The sequence below is a fragment of the Oncorhynchus nerka genome, linkage group LG22 (assembly GCF_034236695.1).
Source record: "Oncorhynchus nerka isolate Pitt River linkage group LG22, Oner_Uvic_2.0, whole genome shotgun sequence".
Lineage (NCBI taxonomy): Eukaryota > Metazoa > Chordata > Actinopteri > Salmoniformes > Salmonidae > Oncorhynchus > Oncorhynchus nerka.
This window is the reverse complement of record NC_088417.1, coordinates 65,364,235-65,385,375: the sequence shown is the minus strand read 5'-3', so window position 1 is coordinate 65,385,375 and position 21,141 is coordinate 65,364,235. Positions and strand designations below refer to the sequence as shown.

General features: G+C 43.0%; 1 protein-coding gene across 1 annotated transcript in view; it reads right to left on the bottom strand.

Annotated features, from left to right (window-relative positions):
* Positions 1–224: 224 nt before the first annotated feature.
* wwc1 (WW and C2 domain containing 1) overlaps positions 225–21,141 on the bottom strand; it is a 45,106-nt gene continuing 24,189 nt past the window's right edge. The window contains exons 11-22 of the mRNA XM_029627630.2: positions 19,719–20,311; positions 17,356–17,473; positions 13,228–13,395; positions 10,975–11,167; positions 9,432–9,572; positions 9,181–9,245; positions 8,640–8,793; positions 8,171–8,344; positions 6,603–6,695; positions 5,679–5,909; positions 4,904–5,022; positions 225–4,285 (exon numbers count right to left, since the gene is read on the bottom strand). Coding sequence (XP_029483490.1) covers positions 4,219–4,285; positions 4,904–5,022; positions 5,679–5,909; positions 6,603–6,695; positions 8,171–8,344; positions 8,640–8,793; positions 9,181–9,245; positions 9,432–9,572; positions 10,975–11,167; positions 13,228–13,395; positions 17,356–17,473; positions 19,719–20,311 — 2,116 coding nt within the window. The 3' untranslated portion in view covers positions 225–4,218. The remainder of the gene's footprint in view (positions 4,286–4,903; positions 5,023–5,678; positions 5,910–6,602; positions 6,696–8,170; positions 8,345–8,639; positions 8,794–9,180; positions 9,246–9,431; positions 9,573–10,974; positions 11,168–13,227; positions 13,396–17,355; positions 17,474–19,718; positions 20,312–21,141) is intronic.

The following is a 21,141-nucleotide window of genomic DNA, read 5'->3' as shown; positions in this document are numbered from 1 at the left end:
TAGCCAATGTACTACCACAGACGAATAGGTAGGTACTTCAGTCAAAGGTTATAACGTTATGCTTGAACTTTCAAAACATAGCAACAGTGTTAAATTTTATTGCTACTTATTGCCGCTTATGTTTTTTGTCAAAGCGTTTGTCAAAATTCAGTGCTCTGCAAACGCGTTTCATTGACATTAAATACACCACAGATACACAAAAGAGGGCAAAGCACAGGCAATAGTAGAACAAAAGAACTTATTTTTATTTGTGAAACTACAAAACATTTTTTTTTGTGCTGGTGAAATATTTACAAATCTGGTTGACAGTAGTGTCCATAATAAAATTCACAGCTTTCAGGAGTCTTATGAGAAAGGAAACAAAACAGCACACCCAAATCACAAAGTGCAATAAATACATGCTGTATTTCTCAAACAATCTCTATACACATACCAGTATCATTGCCATCCTTAATACAACAGAGCAAATAACAAAAATGCACTTGAACTTCAAAACAAGAATTATATATCACAACCTACAAGACAGTTTCTGACATGATTTTTTGATTACTCGAAGCAAGACCTACTACATAATTTGTTTCTGATGAAATGGACTGCTCTACAATATATATGCCGGGTGGTGTTATAGAAAAGTACATTTGAGCCTTTAGTCAATCGTGACTAGCTTCAGTTAATCACATAGTACTGTTCCATCCAGACATAGTGTAATCCAATCAGAAGTCCTAATGTAAGACCTCTGTTCCCTCTCTCTACACGGGAGTAAATTGCGATTTATTTTTAAGTAAACAGTTCACATTCAACTGCAAACCATACACATTATTTTAGGCAACAAAAAGTAGTGTTCTCTTCTTGGATGGTGACCACATTTTCAACTCCAGTTAAAATCAGATTTAATCTAAAAACAGCACTCTCCAAAGGATCCATTCACAGTATACAGTTCATGTCCGATTCCAGTAGAATAGATTGTTGTGCCGTCAACAGTGGCTTTCCTTTACAGTAGTGAAGTGCAACATTGTACAGTTTAATATTCTAAAAAAATGGAAATGGTCCAAAGGAGAAAAAACAACATATTTGTAACATTATATTTAACTAAATTAAACTGTGTGTTTGTATTCAACTTGCAAGGGGTGTCTAGCTAATTGTGTATGACAAAGAGGTTATAAAGATATCACACTAACCTAGAGAGTGCGCAAGAAAGTAACCCATATTATATCCAGTTGGGTGACTAAGACGGTGTGTGCCTGTGTGACTGCCTACACCATTTAACAGAAGTGAAATTGAGAAAACAAAATTACAACTTAGCGATAAAAGACAGGAGTATCACAATAACCCAAGAAACATTCTTTATCACTAGCTAAAGCTCACATGTCAAGTTCATGAAAATAGTGCACATCAAGGCAAAAGACAACCAGTAAGGAAAGGGTAGATTAAAAAAAGTAGAGTAGGAATGAAACACGATCTAATCTAACATTATTAGTATGGGGTAGAGTAGAAAAATCCTTTCTGATGTTCAAATCAGTGTATCATTTTATTCACAGAGTATGAAACATGCAATGTATTCATCAAACTACAAAGGCAATGTCAACTGGGGTGGGACACTGGACACCAGTGAGTTCTGCTCATCATTTGCAGAACGTTAGAGCCAATTCATGCCCATTCAAGTCCAACAAAGGTCATGTGCTATTACATAAATTCAGTTGCTGGGCCACTCTGGTGTCGTCAACACTGAAAGTGACTTCATTGGAGGACCATTCAGCTGAGGAAGGGAATGTGATTCATTCCACTGACTCCTCTCCACCTTTAGAGTCATTGTGGTCATTCTATGGCCAAATACAATTAGCATGAACCTGTTTGTTTCATTGTCATCCAGCCTGTTGTGGATTGGGCAAATCTCTACATTACCACAGTGGTATTAGCCAAGAGTTGAATTGAGCTTTATATCGTCTCTGACTACATCAGGTCTTAGGGTGCTACGTATGTATGGTGTTCAACAGTTTTCCATTGAGAGGGAAAGAAGCTAGCTATGTTTCTGTAGAAAATAAGGTTGCAGTTCTGGCTTCTCCAATATGAGTAGAATGTAATTCAGGCCATTTATAATTGGTATCACAATCATACTTGGTCAACACCAAAAAAAGGCCTGTGTGAGTAGGATTTGTTAAAAAGCTAAATCCAAAACACTCCACAGACATTTGCATCTGCATTGAATATGTGAACAGGGGCCCTTGCCAATATATATATCCCCTTATGATCACCCCTCCAAACTCTCATCCAACACATCTCTATCATCTCAAATGCCATCCAAGTGTTTACAGGGAATGTGAGTAGCAAGCTGACTGTTCTGATCTAATCTAGATCACCCACCCTGTAGTTTCCAGTGGCCTAGTTATAAACAGCTCTCATTTCTCCCTGTACTGCCTGTTGATCCACTAACACGTTTCACTTCATCACATTTCATTAAACAGACACTACGAGTCGCCTCTGAAGATGACAGATGTGATCATTCGCTACACAGAGCCAGATATGTGCTCCCGACACTACCACATCGAGAGCAGTGTTGAAAGCCAGTTTTGCAAGGCACCGTGTAGGACTTTGTGAGGTCTCCTAACAGAGAGAGAGGGCAACATGGCTGGTTTAAGCAGCTCCATATGGTACTAGTAGTGTAGCCTGGTTCCAGACCTGTTAGTGCCGTCTTGCCAACTCCTGTGGTCATTGATGTGACAACTCGCCATGCAGTAGCTCTCCTTTGCCACGATAATCCATCCACCTGACAGGTGTAGCATATCAAGAAGCTGGTTAAACAGCCTGATCATTACAAAGGTGCACCTTGTGCTGGGTACAATAAAAGGCCACTAAAATGTGCAGTTTTGTCACACAAAACACAATGCCACATATGTCTCAAGTTGAGGGGGTGTGCAATATGCATGCTGACTGCAGGAATGTCCACCAGAGCTGTTGTCAGAATTTCCTACCATAAGCCGCCTCCGTCGTTCTAGAGAATTTCGCAGTTTTCCCAACCGGCCTCACAACCACATGTGACCACGTCAGCCCAGGACCTCCACATCCGGCTCCTTCACCTGCGGGATCATCTGAGACCAGCCAGTCAGACAGCTGATGAAACTGAGGTGTATTTCAGTCTGTAATAAACTCATTCTGATTGGCTGGGCCTGGTTCCCAAGTGGGTAGTCCTGGGCCCACCCATCTCAGCACCCTGTTGTTGCATTTATATTTTTGTTCAGTATACTTGGGAGTTCTCAGTTGCTCCATGATTTTTGGATCACTTCACTTGGGTTTTGACTCATACAATAAATGTGGAGTTTATCGTCAGCAATGATCTTCATCAAATGCAAATTAATGACCTTCATAAAATGCACTTCTTTTGTTTCACAATCATAATGTGCTTTGTTAAACGGTGATTCAACAATCAATCCTGCCCAGAGAAGAGCACTCCTCCCACTTCTTCAACCCCTTCACTCTTTTTTAGATTCCTATTTTAAAAGTGCACAAACTATCCGATAAACTACCTGAGTATTAGAGAGTTAGTGCAGTTCTTACACAATGCTGAGAGATAGTGTGTGCACCAGTGAGAGTCACTACAAGAGCCATGTACAGTATAGATGACCTGACTGGTAATACATACACAGTAGACAGTGTGCAGTAATAAGACAACACAATGCCACTAGGGACAGACAGCCGGTTACAATATACTGTACAACCAACCACTCATCCGGTCAATCAAAGTACACCATCATTCAATCAGAATGTTGATTTTGTAGATGTGTTGTGCTATAAATCATGTTGAAGTAAAGTACCTCTGTGGGTCTATATTCACATCTTAGATTACAGCGAGTAAGCGGTCCTGGCTAATGAAAATAACAGCATTTGTCGTCTCTATCTTTTCATATTTCACACAGAAAGCACCGGTGTGGTATTGGAATGACGATTTTACAGTAAAACATGTAAAGGTAGCTACCAACATCCACTTATTAGTAACAGTAAAATAATGCTACAGAGTGGAGAAAATAAAAAGAATGCATGTTGCTAGGTGATAATAACAAACTGTACAGATGAGCAACTGAGATAAAAACTAAAAAAAGTTCAAAAAATGTGACAGTTTTTCTATACATTATTATTCTCCATTCTTCATTTTACCACCAGAAGTCTGTGTCAGAGTCATCTCCTTGGAAACAGCAGTTCAGACTGTGGAATACTTGAAATGCGCTACACGTCGTCGGCAGGCAGATCGGGGATGTTGATCTTTGCACGAGTGAAGAAGGCCATCTTCTCTCTGAAATCAGAAGAGTTTCCATCTTCACATGAGCCTAAAAACACAACAAACCTCCCCTTCTATACGGTGAACAGAACAGATTTTTATTTTGAATGGTGGGCTATGTGCAGTGCTTGACTTAGGCAGGAGCTTACCGGGGCTGAGTACTGGCACCTCAAATGTTCTACTGCTTGAGCTCCCTTATAGAATATCATCTCAAAAGTATTGTGGAGCTCCTGCACCTAAACATAAGTATTACCGGTACCCAACATGATTACCGGCCCTATTTCAGTCCAAGTCAAGCACTGACTACGTGTTCACTGAGGCAAACTTCTTTCAGTCACTTCAGAGCCAGGGTCAATCAATCCCAGTCCACATCACAGCCATTTTCCCCACTCAAAATTCCCTATCATCTTACATTCCTAGACTAACTGGCATACAAATGGAATGGACCACAAATTGTGCTTCATTCAACTGGACCTAATGAGACCTGGTGAGAGAAGCTATAAACAAATTTAAACATTGACATTCATCCAATACATGGGGAACGAGATATGGCTTAATGGATCAACTTCTCTTACGGGAGAGGTATGTTACACTGCACTGTTGCTGTTCTGTAATGTATTCTACTGTACTGACCTGAAGGACTGGACCTCTGGCACCTCTTTCCTGCTCTGGCCTCGGATCTTGTGGACGTCCTTGGCCGCAGCGCGCATCATCTTCTCCACCCTCTGCTCCTGCAGCTGCTCCTCACGGGTCTGCAGACAACACCACACCACACAGATGCTTAGAGAGAAGCTGGAATAGGCTTAAACAACTCCTCATGGCCATTCAACAGCTAGAACAGCATTTCAACCACAGCTGATCGTCTTCGCAGTGACAAGACCACGTGTAACAACGGTACATCACACCTGCGGGACAGGGACAGGATGGCAACAACAACTGCCCGAGTTACACAAGGAACGCACAATCCCTCCATCAGTGCTCAGACTGTCCGCAACAGGTAATAGTACTGAATACAGCTGGTGGCCACACCAGATACTGACTGTTATTTTTGATTTTGACCACCCCCTTTTATTCAGGGACACATTATTCAATTTATGTTAGTCACATGTCTGTGGAACTTGTTCAGTTTATGCCTCAGTTGTTGAATCTTGTTATGTTCATACAAATATTTACACATGTTAAGTTTGCTGAAAATAAACGCAGTTGACAGTGAGAGGACGTTTCTTTTTTTGCTGAGTTTATATAACTACTAGGTGAGAGACTCCTACTGGTCTCAAAGTCTGTCTGAAAAGGTAACCTATCCCAGTATAGTGCACTACTGCACGAGAGGTTGCAATTCTAGAACCACCCGAAAACGTATTGGTGACAGACCGATTGTTGCGGGGGTCAGTATCTCTCCCTCTCCCACCTGTTTCTCAGCCTGTCTGAGAAGCAGACGGAAGCGCTCGTCGTCCTGCACCCAGGTGGGGAGGTCTCTGGTGCCCTGCTGCCGGGCTCTCTCCAGCTGCTCCTTCAGCTCCCTGAGGACTCGAAGCTCCTGGGACAGCCGCGTGTGACGAGTCCTGGACACCTGCAGGTCCAGCTCCAAGTCCAGACTGGTCCGCAGCAGCCCGTCCAGGCCCCGCACTGGCACCGGGGGCTGGGGGGGAGGAGAGGAGAGAGAGAAAGATGGAAACGGTGAGTTTATGATTGATACATTACACTCTCAGACATAAACACACATCTTTCTCTTCCTAACACACATAGGAAGGTACAAGGAGACAGAGCAGCTATTTCCCAGTGGCCCCCTCCCCTTTCCTCTCCTAGCAGACAGACAGATCTGTCCTGGACATAGATCACTCCTTGTCCCAGTATTAATAGAGGCCAGAGAATGTCAGGCCACATTAACAATTCAACCAGCCATTAAATATTAAGACTCACTTTTACTGAAGGCTGAGCCTCTGGTTTATGGAACCATAAACGTAAATGAACGTCTGAGTGTATCTAATAATGTGGCCACAGCTTGAGACTTGACTGCACTATTAGACTGTCAATAGCCAGAACAGTGAGAACAGAGCAAAGCACTGGAATAAATAGAGAGTGAAAAAGAAAACGTGCTTGTTATACTGAGAACCTTGGCAAACAGACAGAAAATTAAAGTTAAATGGGTATATATAGCATAGAAATATAGAATGCTAGAAAGTATCACCATGGTAGGATAGGTACGAAGTGAGTGGTTTATATAATAGTAATATAGAATGATCGATATGATGAAGTGGGTATTTATACGACGTAGAAATATAGAATGAGGATCAATGACCGGATGGATACGATCTAAGTGGGTAGTTTCTACCTTTTTCATGCGCATGCTGCGTCTCTCCGATGCATTCCTGACGAATGGAGACTTCTTAGACAGAGTGGAGCTGTCGCTGTCACTGCGGTTAATCTGATGTTCACATAGTAGAAAAGCAAAAACCAACAAAATTAAGAAAGTTAGAACGAGAACAGCAAAAATAACAGCTTTTGTTGGGTTAAAGATGCATTGCAAAGCTAAAATCAACAGTAGTCAAAGTGAACTGTATTTTTTAATCTTAACCAGATCAACTTACACTGTATACACAAAAGTATGTAGACACTCCTTCAAATGAGTGGATTCGGCTATTTCAGCCATGCAATCTCCATACACAAACATTGACAGTAGAATGGCCTTACCGAAGAGCTCAGTGACTTGCAACGTGACACCGTCACCTTTCCAGCAAGTCAGTTCGTCAAATGTCTGCCCTGCTAAAGCTGCCCGGGTCAATTTTAAGTGCTGTTATTGTAAAGTGGAAACATCTAGGAGCAACAACGGCTCATTCGCGAAGTGGTAGGCCACACAAGCTCACAGAACAGGACTACTGAGTGCTGAAGCACGTAAAAATCACCTATCCTTGGTTGCAACACTCACCACCGAGTTCCAAACTGCCTCTGGAAGCAAAGTCAGCACAAGGACTGTACACCGGGAGCTTGATTAAATGGGTTTCCATGGCCGAGCAGCCGCACACAAGCCTAAAATCACCATGTGCAATGCCAAGCGTTGGCTGGAGTGGTGTACAGCTCGCCGCCATTGGATTCTGGAGCAGTGGAAACGTGATCTCTCGAGTGATGAATCACACTTCACCATTTGGAAGTCCAACGAACGAATCTGGCTTTGGTGGATGCCAGGCGAACGCTACCTGCCCCAATGCCTAGTGCCAACTGTAAAGTTTGGCGGAGGAGGAATAATGGTCAGAGGCTGTTTTTCATGGTTCGGGCTAGGCCCCTTAGTTCCAGTGAAGGGAAATCTTAATGCTACAGCACACAATGACATTATAGACAATTATGTGCATCCATCTTTGTGGCAACAGTATGGGGAAAGCCCTTTCCTGTTTCAGCATGACAATACCCCCGTGCGCAAAGCGAGGTCCATACTGAAATGGTTTGTCGATATTGGTGTGGAAAAAATTGACTGGCCTGCACAGAGCCCTGACCTCAACCCCATCTTTGGGATGAATTGGAATGCGGACTGTGAGCCAGGCCTAATCGCCCAACATCAGTGCCCAACCTCACTAATGCTCATGGCTGAATAGGAGCAAGTCCCCGCAGCAATGTTCCAACATCTAGTGGAAAGCCTTCCCAGAAGAGTGGAGGCTGTTATAGCAGCACAGGGGGGACCAACTCCATATTAATGCCCATGATTTTGTAATGAGATGTCTGACAAGCAGGTGTCCACATACTTTTGGTCATGTAGTGTATAATAAGTTAAAAAAAATTAAATTAGGCTATGCCTTTTACTAAATTTGAGAGTAGATACAGTATGTACTAATGTAAATCTATAATAGATATGCCCTAGCATATTCTAGATAGGTACTAAATATGTCCATGAGGAGTATGTTTGCTCACGCGACAGATGTACTGGCTCTGGGGCCCAGGGGAGAAGGTCTTGGAGCGGATTATGGTGTTTCCCCGGATAAAGGGGTTCTGCTGGGGAACATCGCGGAGTCGATGCTCCTTGGGCCGGACCACCGAGGAGGCGGCATGGTGGTGGTTGAGGCCGGTACTGGTCTCCTTGTTCACCTGGGGACAGAGCACGAGATCAGTCATTTCACAGAGTCAAGCTTGGCTTACAGATTTACTGTTTTGTTCAGTTACAACTGTGATCATGCCATTCACAGTCATGTCTTAGAACTGTTGAGCACGTTTTGAGTCTGCATATTAAGGAGTTTGTCGAACTGTTGAGTTTGAACCAAATTAAACATGTTTTTACTCAAATACATCCCATTAACATCCTCTGTAATTAAAAACAAATTAATTCATGTCAAATGAAATAGCATTCATTTATGCATATTGTATAGTTAGAGCCCCCACTTACCCTCTCAGTCATAGTTCCTGTTTGAGTAGGTTTGGCCGCCACCTTCTCTCCCTCCCATTGACTGCTCTCGGGATACAACTCCTCCTCTTCAGGCCCCTCTACATGGTTGTCTCCCTCGTCTTCAAATACATCTCCTTCCAGCACTTCACTGTGCCTGTGGAGGGTTGAAACACTATCAGATGGACAGTGAGGGAGAAACCTGTGAGTTATTCATCTATCGGATTCTACCTGTGAGGGGGTGTGGGAGTGGAGAGGTGGTTAGTACGCCACTGGGCTTTCGAGATCGCCACTTAACGTCTTAGCTTATTCCCACGGGAGAGATAGATGGGAGAGGGGGAAAAGGGGGGAGTGTATCAGAAATTCAAGCACTGTCATTGTGGTTTTGAACCTGCAGGGTGGGATTCCGGATGTGTGTGTGTGTGTGTGACAAGAATGGAAGAATGGCCTGTCCTCCATAGAGGTTGAAAGGGGGAGGAGGACAGACGAGAAGATGGGAGAATAAAGGCATAAAGGTGCTGTTGTTAACGTAGGGAGAGCTCACCATTCATCCTCCTCTGGTGCACCCTCCAGACTGCCTGCTACTCTCTCTGTGGTAGGGACAGAGCTCTGGAACACACCACAAACACACACACAGTTACTCATCTATTACATGCATTCATAAGATACATACAGTATGTTAATAAATGAAAGAACACTTATGTAACACGTCTACATACAGATTTAAAACAACAGAGCCAGTTCATTTTGAAATGCAGCCTATTGTTATACATGACGAATGAAGGTCTATGTTACCCTTTCAGACTGTGTAGCTGTCCCGGTCTCTTTGTCCTTGCTATTGATTTGGGGCATGAAGGAGTAGCTCAGGAGGTTGTAGCACATGACACATCTCTCCCCAGAGGTGTTGACATCAGCCAGGCTTATCTGAGAACCAGCCTGCCCAGAGGAGAGGAGGGAGAAGCAGGGAGACATTATAAGAGTTAAAAGGTGGTTTACAGAAGGATGTTATACACTGATGTAACAGACTTCATGCATGAGACACAGTACGGAGTGTCAGAGGGACAAAAATCCACTTATGCTCACTTATGGCAATACACCACTGTCATGTGATTCAATAACAACAGGTGTGGAAGCTTAAAAAGGTATACATTGGGATTTTGATGTACACATTGCAAATACACCACCGTGGGTGGCAGTGTTTCTACTGTATATGGGTGTGCTGGTGTTAACCAGTTGCTCCTACCCTCTACTTTTTTGAACATTTTGTTAAAAATCGCGCAACATTTCAGCGCCCTGCTACTCATGCCAGGAATATAGTACGTTCATATGGTTAGAATGTGTGGATAGGAAACCCTCGGACGTTTTTAAAACTGGTTAAATCACGACTGTGGCTATAACATAACGTGCGTTACATCGGAAAGCGCAGGAAAACCTGATCACAGAAAATGGAAATAAATATCCTTGCGCCACTTCCAGCAATTGTTAACAGTGAGCCGAATTAGATAAGACCGAGCATTCAACTCCCACAGCATCCCCATGTTGTCTAGAGTCTTGTGAATTGAATCATCTTTGATTCTTGGTTGAACCGAAACAGGGGCACCACTTACCTCCAGTCTCCGCCCAGATCATTCTGGAAGAGCTCTCTCGTGAAATTTTTTCCAGGACGACAGCTAATGATTTTTACATCGCCTACGGATGATTTTTATCGCTTATTAACGTTTACTAATACCTAAAGTAGCATTACAAACGTATTTCGAAGTGTTTTGTGAAAGTTTATCGTCTACTTTTTGAATTAAAAAAAATGACGTTACATTGTGAAATCGCTGTTTTTTTCGTTTATCACACAGTCTACATATAACGATATCTTGGCTTTATATGGCCCGATTTAATCGAAATAAAGACCCAATAGTGTTTATGGGACATCTAGGAGTGCAGTGCAACAAAGAAGATGGTGAAAGGTAATGACTGTTTTCTATTTTATTGTGCGGTTTGTGTAACGCCGAAATGCTAATTATTTTGTTTACGTCCCCTGCTGTGCTTTTGTGTTGTAGTGTATTGGTGCATGCTATCAGATAATAGCTTCTCATGCTGTCGCCGAAAAGCATTTTAAAAATCTGACTTGTTGCCTGGATTCACAACGAGTGTAGCTTTAATTTGATACCCTGCATGTGTATTTTAATGAACTTTTGAGTTTTAACTAATACTATTAGCATTTAGCGTAGTGCATTTGCATTTCCAGAGCTCTAGTTGGGACGCAAGCGTCCCAAGTAGAAGCAAGAGGTTAAGGACCATTTGTTTTGTTGACGCCAACTTACAAAATGTGTGTCGTTAAACTCACCAGACACTCCTCGCGGCCAGATGGGCTTGTGTGGCACACGTCCACCCTCAGGGTCTTCTGCCGCAGAACATTGTGGGCCATCTGGATGCCGAAGACTTCGTTGACCTCCACGGCGTCCTGGGGGAGAGAGCCACGCGTCCGGAAAAGGCAGCGGGTGGTCTCAGAGCAGGGGAGGACAGCCACACGGATGTACCTACGGAAAGGAAGCACAGTTAAACATCTAGACAATGTGCACACAGTTGAGTGTACCGTGAAGAACAAATGACACAGTACTTTCAATACAAACACACCGACTTAAATGAGAAGAGTGGGACAGACAGCATACAGTGCATTCGGAAGTATTCAGCCCCCTAGACGTTCTCCACATTTTGTTCAATTACAGCCTTATTCTAAAATGGATTAAATAAAACCTTTTCCTCATCAACCTTCACACAATACCCCATAATGACAAAGCAAAAACAGGATAAGAAACTTTAGCAAATAAAAACTGAAAAACCTTATTCACATAAGTATTCAGACCCTTTGCCACGAGACTCGAAATTGAGCGCCAGTGCATCCTGTGTCCATTGATCATCCTTGAGATGTTTCTACAACATGATTGGAGTCCACCTGTGGTAAATTCAATTGATTGGACATGAAAAGCACACACCTGTCTATAAAAAGGTCTCCGTTGACAGTGTATGTCAGAGCAAAAACCAGGCCATGAGGTCGAACAAATTGTCCGTAGAGCTCCGAGACAGGATTGTGTTCGTGGCACAGATCTGGGGAGAGGTACCACAAAGCATTTCTTCAGCATTGAAGGTCCCCAAGAACACACTGGCCTCCATCATACTTAAATGGAATAAGTTTGGAACCACCAAGACTCTTCCTAGAGGTGGCCACCTGGCCAAACTGAGCAATCGGGGGAGAAGGGCCTTGGTCAGGGAGGTGACCAAGAACCTGATTTTCACACTGACAAGAGCTCCAGAGTTACTCTGTGGAGATGGTAGAACCTTACAGAAGGACAACCACCTCTGCAGCACTCCACCAAATCAGGCATTTATGGTAGAGTGGACAGACGGAACCACTCTCATTAAAAAGGCACATGACAGCCCGCTTGGAGTTTGAGAGTCCTTTAGGTGTCTTTAGGCAGACCATGAGAAACAAGAGTGTCTGGTCTGATGAAACCAAGATTGAACTCTTTAGCCTGAATGCCAAGCGTCACATCTGGAGGAAACCGGTCACCATCCCTATGGTGAAGCATGGTGGTGGCAGAATCACGCTGTGAGGATGTTTTTCAGCAGCAGGGACAGGAAAACTAGTTAGGATCGAGGCAAAGATTAACGGAGCAAATTACAGAGAGATCCTTGATGGAAACCTGCTCCAGAGTGCTCAGGACCTGAGCAAAGGTTCACCTTCCAACAGTCAAGACAATGTGGTTTGGGGATAAGTCTCTGAATGTCCTTGAGTGGCCAGGCCAGAGCCTGGATTTGAAACCGATCGAACAGCTCTCCTGGAGAGACCTGAAAATAGCTGTGTAGCGACGCTCCACTTCCAACCTGACAGAGCTTGAGAGGATCTGCTATGCTGACTTGCTGCACCCTCAACAACTACTGAGATTATTATTATTTGACCATGCTGGTCATTTATGAACATTTGAACATCTGGGCCATGTTCTGTTATAATCTCCACGCGGCACAGCCAGAAGAGGACTGGCCACCCCTCATAGCCTGGTTCCTCTCTAGGTTTCTTCCTAGGTTTTGGCCTTTCTACAGAGTTCTTCCTAGCCACCATGCTTCTACACCTGCATTGCTTGATGTTTGGAGTTTTAGGCTGGGTTTCTGTACAGCACTTTGAGATATCAGCTGATGTAAGAAGGGCTATATAAATACATTTGATTTGATTTTGATTTGATCTGCAGAGCAGAATGGGAGAAACTCCCCATATACAGGCATGCCAAGCTTATGGCGTCATACCCAAGAAGACTTGAGGCTGTAATCACTGTTAAAGGTGCTTCAAATGACTAAGTAAAGGATCTGAATACTTACGTAAATGTGATCGTTTTTTTTGTTAATTTCTAAAAACATGTTATTGCTTTGTCATTATAGGGTTGTGTGTGTGTAGATTGATGAGAATAAGGCTGTAACAATCAAATGTGGAAAATGCACTGTATGCTCAGACAGTCATCTGAGAGGTGTTTGTTTCACATAACCTAACAAGTAATGACAGTCATTCACTCCTAAAGCAAAGACAAAAGATAACTTTGCTACATACATTTTGTGGTTGGGCAGCGGGGTGAGGGCGCTGCAGTTGGAGAGCTGCATGACTAACACTGTGAAACGCTTGTCTTTCACCTCGTACTTCAGGCCCAGTCTGACCTGGGCACAGCCTAGAGGACCTCCCCTCTCCTCATAGCCCAGCAGCTCTGCTGGGGGGACAGGTCTGGGAACAGTGACACATACAACAGGGTTAGATCCACAAAGTGGCTATCAAATACAGTACCTGGAAGCCAGTCTGGTTTGTGCTTTAGCTATTAACCTTACATTGAAGTCATGTCACTAAAATTCTAGGAGGTGATATCAGTCCAAACAGATATGGCAACCAGACTTCAAAATAGCAGAGTAAGTTGTGAGAGGGACTGGCAACATACAGTATATGGCAAAAAGCCCCTCACGCTCCGGGGCCAAACAGTGCAAACAAAACACAATGCAAATATGCTGGATGTTTGTTTGACAAATAGTACTGCAAACAGCTGGTCTCCAGCGATCACTTGATGTAAACCAAAGATACGGTATATAATGACGAGATCGTCTCGTCTCGAGCCGCCCTAACAATCGGAGTCATTGTCCCAAAGGCGGAAAAGGCAGGCGATCTGCTTATTGGTCTGCTTATCGTGGACAGATTTTGACTGGAGTAAAGCCTCTCGCTTTGCCTCTTCCTCTCTGTCTAAACACATTATATGTTAACTCATTGTCTCACGTCAGATAGCGTGACGGCCGTCTGCACTCATATCTCGCAAACACTCAAACCAAAAAATGTGTTTGGCTACAATATACATTCCAAACATTTTTTTAAAAAATGTTACTAAGCTGACATCGTCCACTGAACCCCCTTTCCTCCTAATTTTAATTTTTTAGGATCCCCATTAGATACTGCCAAGGCAACAGATACTCTTCCTGGGGTCCAAACAGGATTAAAACAATTATATAACATAACGCAACATCCTACATCACAAACAAACAATACATCATATGCAAGACATCACCACATTACTACTCTACAACCACAAATTCACAACATTACATTTACAAACCTACAATATTACAATGTGTGTGCATATGCGTGTGTGTGTGTGTGTGTGTGTGTGTCTGTGTCTCTTCATAGTCCGCGTTGTGCTGCCGTGAGGTGTTTTATATGTTTGTTTGTTTTTTTAAATCAGATTTTACTGCTCGCTTGAGTTACTTGATGTGGAAGAGAGGTCCATGTAGTCATGGCTCTACAGTATGTGGTACTGTGCGTTTCCCCAGCATCCGTTCTGGACTGTGAAGAGACCCCTGTTAGCATGTCTTGTGGGGCATGTATGGGTGTCTGAGTTGTGTGTTATCTGTTTGAACAGACATCAATACCTCTCACAGAAGACAAGGAGAGATTGACATGCATGTTGTTGATATTAGGCCTCTGGGTATATTTACGGGCCAGCCATGCTGCTCTGGGCCAACTGTAATTTTCCCATGTCCCTTTTTTTAACACTTGACCATATGCCTGGGCAGTAGTCCAGGTGTGATACAACTAGGGCCTGCAGGCCTTGTTTTGTTGATTATGATGTCAAGAAAGCAGAGTAGTGCTTTTTCAAGACCTCTCCCCATCCTAGCTACTGTTGTGTCAATGTTTTGATGACATCAAGCAGTTAAGTCTCAGCTTGCTCAATTGCCACATTCATTACAACATTTTGTTGAGATTTATGTTTCCGCGAATGATTTGTCCCAAATGCAATGCTTTTAGTTTTTTTGATATATTTAGGACTAGCTTATCACCCATTCTAAAACGGACTGCAGCTCTTTGTTTAGGTGTTGCAGTGATTTAACTTGCTGTGGTACCTGACGTGTATAATGTTGAGTCATCAGCCTACATAGCCACACAAGCTTTACTCAGTGCTAGGTCATTACTAAAAATAGAAAAAAAGAGGCAAAAACCACTGCCTTGAAGTATGCCGGATTCTACCTGGTTTATTTTAGAGGCTTCTATTTAAGTGATAATGCCCGAGAAGCCGGTGTTTGGAGGATATATTGGCACGGGTGTTCTTAGTCCCGAGACGAAGCGGAGGGTCGGCAAACCGTGCCAATATATCCTCCAAACACAGGCTTCTCGGGCATTATCACCTTTATACAACGGGTTACCAACATACTCAAATAATGATTGACATATTTCATTAAAAACTTGATCTAGTTCAGTCAGAAAAGAAATATTTCGGACATCAGACCAATCTTAAAGGAATTCTATCTGAGTCAGAAAAGGATATTCCTATGATGGGTAAGTTATATAAAACCTTGCAGAGAGCCTATCCAATGGATTACCTCTTAGAAAAAAAGTATAAACTATTGGAACCAAGACATAAAAATAACTGATATTGGCACAAGATGGAGGGAATGTTGGAACCTAACGAACGAAATTACAGGTAACGAAAATGTACGCTTAATCCAGTATAAACTCATGTAGAGAGACCAAAATTCATCAATTCTACAGCACAACAGAGTCATGTTTTAAGTATAAACCTTCTGAGAATGCTATAAAGTCCAAAAGTTATGGGTGGAGTTAGAAAGTTGGCTGTCAGAAATATTCCAATGTAAATGTACTTTTAATCCGTCTGTCTGCATATTTCAAGACATTTCATATGAGGGAGCAGTGAGATACCCGATGGGTTGGACTATTCTCTTCTTGAAAAAATGTACACTTAAAAACTGGAAATCCACCAATCCTCCATCGTTAAGACAATGGAAAAATCAAATGCGTCATTATCCGAATATTGAAAGAGCGAGGGCGACAGAGAGGAACAAAATGGTGCAATTTGAGGACATGTGGAAATGAATAGTGCAGGCAGTGGAGATAGGGGTGAGAACAAATAGATCTGGGCAGGAGTGATGATGTTTGTGTGCGTCTGTATGTTGTCTTTTGTAGAGTAAAAAAAGAAAGAAAAAAGAAAGGAATTTACCAAACCACAGATCAAGATGAAAATGTGGTTTTCAGTGATGGCTTTATGGGATATCTAGCAACTTGTAAACAATTACCCATTCCAATAAGTGAGTACTACTTTAACAGTAATATTAAATAATTAATTATGTCAATTATGTTATAAACCCGTTTTAGTTTATTGTGATGGTAATGACGTTTGTTTATGATAATTATTAGGTGGAGGTCACTAGCTACATTATCAACCAAGCCTAGCGTTTAGATAGCTGCTCTGTAAGCCAGCTTGACTTGCTAGAAAGTAGAGAAACAAGTTTGGAAAAAGTAACTAAACAGGTTTTATTATCACCTGAAACAATAGCTTTCTCCTGTTGTGAATGAAAAAGGAAATATTTTGCAATCTCCCAAAATAAATGTGATCTTTGACGAGAGACTAGGCTCACAATCTTGTCATGCATTGTGAAACCCTATGCTCTCCGTCCAGTAGCGGTACGAGATTGCATGAAGATGACGTACGGCGTAATGAAATATGTCACGATGTGTACGTGGCATTAGGCGGATGAGCAAAACTGCAATTTTTTAGAGATGAGTTCCAAGTCCATCAAGACAGATCGGTTGAGCGACGAGCATCTCGTAGGAGTGACGCAATCTGACGTGAGACCAGGGGAGAATGACTGCCCCCTCTCATGGAAGTTTATGGCCAACCGTGGTACTGCAGGCATTGTTTGCAGAAAACAGTATCTTATAGTGAATGGAAAAAGGGAAATATTAGTGGTCAATCTGTCTTAAAATACTATTTTTACACGATCATTGTACCAATAATTGCTTCTAATACACCAAACGTATGTCCATGAAACAAAAAAAATGAAATGCACAGGATAATTGAGTTGCTAATGGCAGTAATGCAGTACCCCGGTCGGCCTTTAACTTGAGTTACTCAATGAGAGGGGGCAGCACTGAGCTAGCCTGCAATGTCGCTTCCTGGAGTAGCTCAAACTGTGCACGTTATGTCTCCATGAGACGTTACATGATCGATATCTTTGTCCATTCATATATACAGTCAATGCATGAGACAACGATGTTCACTTTCATATAGTTAGATAGGGGTGTTAATGAAGCACTAATCTTTTCTTACTATCCGTGACGGGTCAGGCTTCAGTGTAAAGAAATTAGAGACACTTGTCCTCCAGGTGACCCAGTGGCTACTACAGTACCCACCTGTCAGAGGGCTCATACACCCCGCTGTCACCCGCCACTGACTCATCAGACACTGCTGACGTCACACCCATCTTCTTCGACCCAGCACCCACCGTCCCTCGGACCTGCGCTACGGCATCTATGTGAAAAGGGGGTTGGGAAGAGGAGGATAGGGAGGGGTTGGGAAGAGGAGGATAGGAAAAGAGAAGGGAGGAAAAGAGGAGTGTAGAGAAAGACAACACATTGTCACAACATTTCCTCCTTGCAGCCATGGAAACGGGTGTTGAGTTGCATAGCTGGAGTAGGTTTACTTTACAACACCACCACCACCACAGGTAACAGCGGGCCAAAACTCAACCCCCAGTCTCTCACTTCTCCCCCTGTAGTGCACCCATTGGCAATCAGGTATCAGGTGCAATCTTGAATTCATTATGAGGTGCATGTACTCACACCCCTACTACAGTGGAGGAAGCCGGACCATCCTGTTAGAATGTGTTGAATGTTACATCATCAGTGTGTATGTTGATACAGCTCTGTCTCTGAAACACCCATATGTATGTATGTATGTATGTATATATATTACATTACATTACATTACATACACACAGTTGAAGTCAAACGTTTACATACACCTTACCCAAATACATTTAAACTCAGTGTTTTACAATTCCTGACATTTAATCCTAGTTAAATTCCCTATCTTAGGTCAGGTAGGATCACCACCTTATTTGAAGAATGCTTTAACTTCCTGTCTTGTTGCTTCAATATATTCACATAATTTTCCAGCCTCATGATGCCATCTATTTTGTGAAGTGCACCAGTCCCTCCTGCAGCAAAGAACCCCCACAACATGATGCTGCCACCCCCGTGCTTCACAGTTGGGATGGTAATCTTCAGCTTGCAAGCCTCCCCCTTTTCCTCCAAACATAACAATGGTCCTTATGGCCAAACAGTTCTATTTTGTTTCATTAGACCAGAGGAAAGTACAATCTTACTCCCCATGTGCAGTTACAAACCGTAGTCTGGCTTTTTTAAGGCTGTTTTGGAGCAGTGGCTTCTTCCTTGCTGAGCGGCCTTTCAGATTAAGTCGATATAGGACTCGTTTTACTGTGGATATAGATACTTTTATACCCGTTTCCTCCAGCACCTTCACAAGGTCCTTTGCTGTTGTTCTGGGATTGATTTGCACTTTTCGCACCAAAGTACGTTCATCTCTAGAAGACAGAACGCATTTCCTTCCTGAGCGATAGGACGGCTGCGTGGTCCCATGGCGTTTATACTTGCGTACTATTGTTTGTACAGATGCACGTGGTACCTTCAGGCATTTGGAAATTGCTCCCAAGGATGAACCAGACTTGTGGAGGTCTACAATTTTTTTACTGAGGTCTTGGCTGATTTCTTTTGATATTTCAGAAATAATTTGTCTGTAAGCAATTGTTGGAAAAATTACTTGGGTCATGCACAAAGTAGATGTCCTAACTGACTTGCCGAAACTATATTGTTAATTAACAAGACATTTGTGGAGTGGTTGAAAAACAAGTTTTAATGACTCCAACCTAAGTGTATGTCAACTTCCGACTTCAACTGTATAGTCACATTCAAATTTTTCTTTGTGTGACGCTGACACTGCTCTGATTTGCAATGTGTTGCGTGGATCTCAAACTGTTGCAAATTAATTAGATAATTCAAACATTCATTCTTTATGGATCACACTGGAGATGACTATATACTCCACTACACACCACCACATAGTAACCCAATACCAGACTGTACACGGTCACAGTGGTGTAAAGTACTTAAGTAAAAATACTTGAAAGTACTACTTAAGTAGTTTTTTGGGGTATCTGTACTTTAATATGTATATGACAACTTTTACTAAACCACATTCCTAAAGAAAATTATGTACTATTTACTCCATATATTTTCCTTGACACCCAAAAGTACTCATGACATGTTGAATGCTTAGCAGGACAGGAAAATTGTCTAATTCACACACTTATCAAGAGAACATCCCTACTGCCTCTGATTTGGGGGACTCACTAAACACATGCTTAGTTTGAAAATTATGTCAGTGTTGCAGCATGCCCCTGACTATCTGTAAATAAAAAACAACAAGTAAATGATGCCGTTTGCTTTATATAAGGAATTTGAAATTATTTATACTTTCACTTTTGATACTTAAGTATATTTTAGCAATTACATGTACTTTTGATACTGAAGTATATTTACTCAAGTAGTATTTTACTGGGTGACTTTCACTCGAGTCACTTTACGTTTACTCAAGTATGAAAATTGGGTACTTTTTCTACCATCGCAGTGTCACAGTTCATACAATGACTTCTGACAATGCTGTACCAATGTCAGATAATAGACAGTGACTGTACCTTTAAGCACCTCTCCAGCCATGGTCTGCTTAGTGTCCTCCATCACCCCTCCACCTCGCTGCTGCTCCTCCTCCCTGTCCAGCCCCAGCTCCGTCAGCCTGCAATGTAGCTCCACATCCAGCCCCCCCGGACCCCCCAAAACTGCAAACCCCTCCCCTGAGAGGAATGTGGAGTCCATGACCAGGGGCGAGCAAGGTGGCGAGAGCGACGACAGCGAAGACCTCGGTGACAGCGAGCTCATGGACCTTGGCGTCTCCGATCGTCTCAGCGCCTGTAGCCTGGTGCCGGCCTCCGCACCCCCGCCGATAACACCCCCAGTCCCGGCATCTACTACAGGGACCACCTCGTGCTCGTGGATGGTGGTGATTGAGCTGGAGGGCCGGAAGCTGAAGACCGGGCCACCCTCATGCAATAGGGTTTCCAGTTTGTTCTGGAAGTCAGGGTCTCCCAGCTCAGGTTGCTCCAGGTAGATGTCGGTAAAGCTCAGGGAGGAGGTGGAGCCCAGGGAGGATGTGGTAGCCAAAGAGCCCCGGCTGGAGGTCAACGAGCCAAGGCTGCTGCCCGACGAACACGACAGCGTGCTGGCCGACAAACTGTAGGGAGGGAGGAGAGGGTTGGATTGAAAGAAGGAGGGAAGAGAGGGGATGGAAGTAGATGGAGAGAAAAAGAGGCAGAGAGGAGAGGATTGGATGGGGAGAAGGAAGGAGGGACAGAATGAGGGCAGAGAGGAGGGAGAGAGAATTGGGAACAGAAAAAAAGGGAGCAAGGGAACAACAGAGAGAGATAAAGAGAGATAGAAGACCACAGTGTTAGAAGCACACTCCAGGCACACCTATGACCCAGCTGCGCTTCAGCTCACAGACGGCTAGTCTAACCTATGCCTCCTGTAGCCATTCCCCTGCCTGTGTGGGCACTGAAAACCACATTTTCCTCCCCTCTTTTAGCCCTCCGTAACTTCAAATGCAGTTTCTGCTCTACAGCAAACATCCTAATTATAGCTTGACAAGCTCATAAGGAATGACACAGGGGAGTTTCTCTGCATCTCAGCCCTTTGATGTACTGTAAATCAGCCAGAAAGAGAGGACGAATTAGGCATGATAGGAGAAAAAAGGAGAGACAGACAGACACACAGAGACAGAGAGAGACAGATGCTCTCTCTGTCACTCTCTATTGTTGAAGTTAGTGCTGTGAAAAAGTACGTGCCCACTTTCTGATTTTCTTTATTTTTAGACTGAATGTTATCAGATCTTCAACCAAAACCATATACAGTGCATTCTGAAAGTATTCAGACCTCTTGACATTTTGTTACATTACAGCCTTATTCTAAAATTGATTAAAATTAGGGATGCACAATATAAAGAATCAAATTCAAATAAAATAAAATACATTTTTTTTAAATAAATAAAAAACATTGGTGAGCATA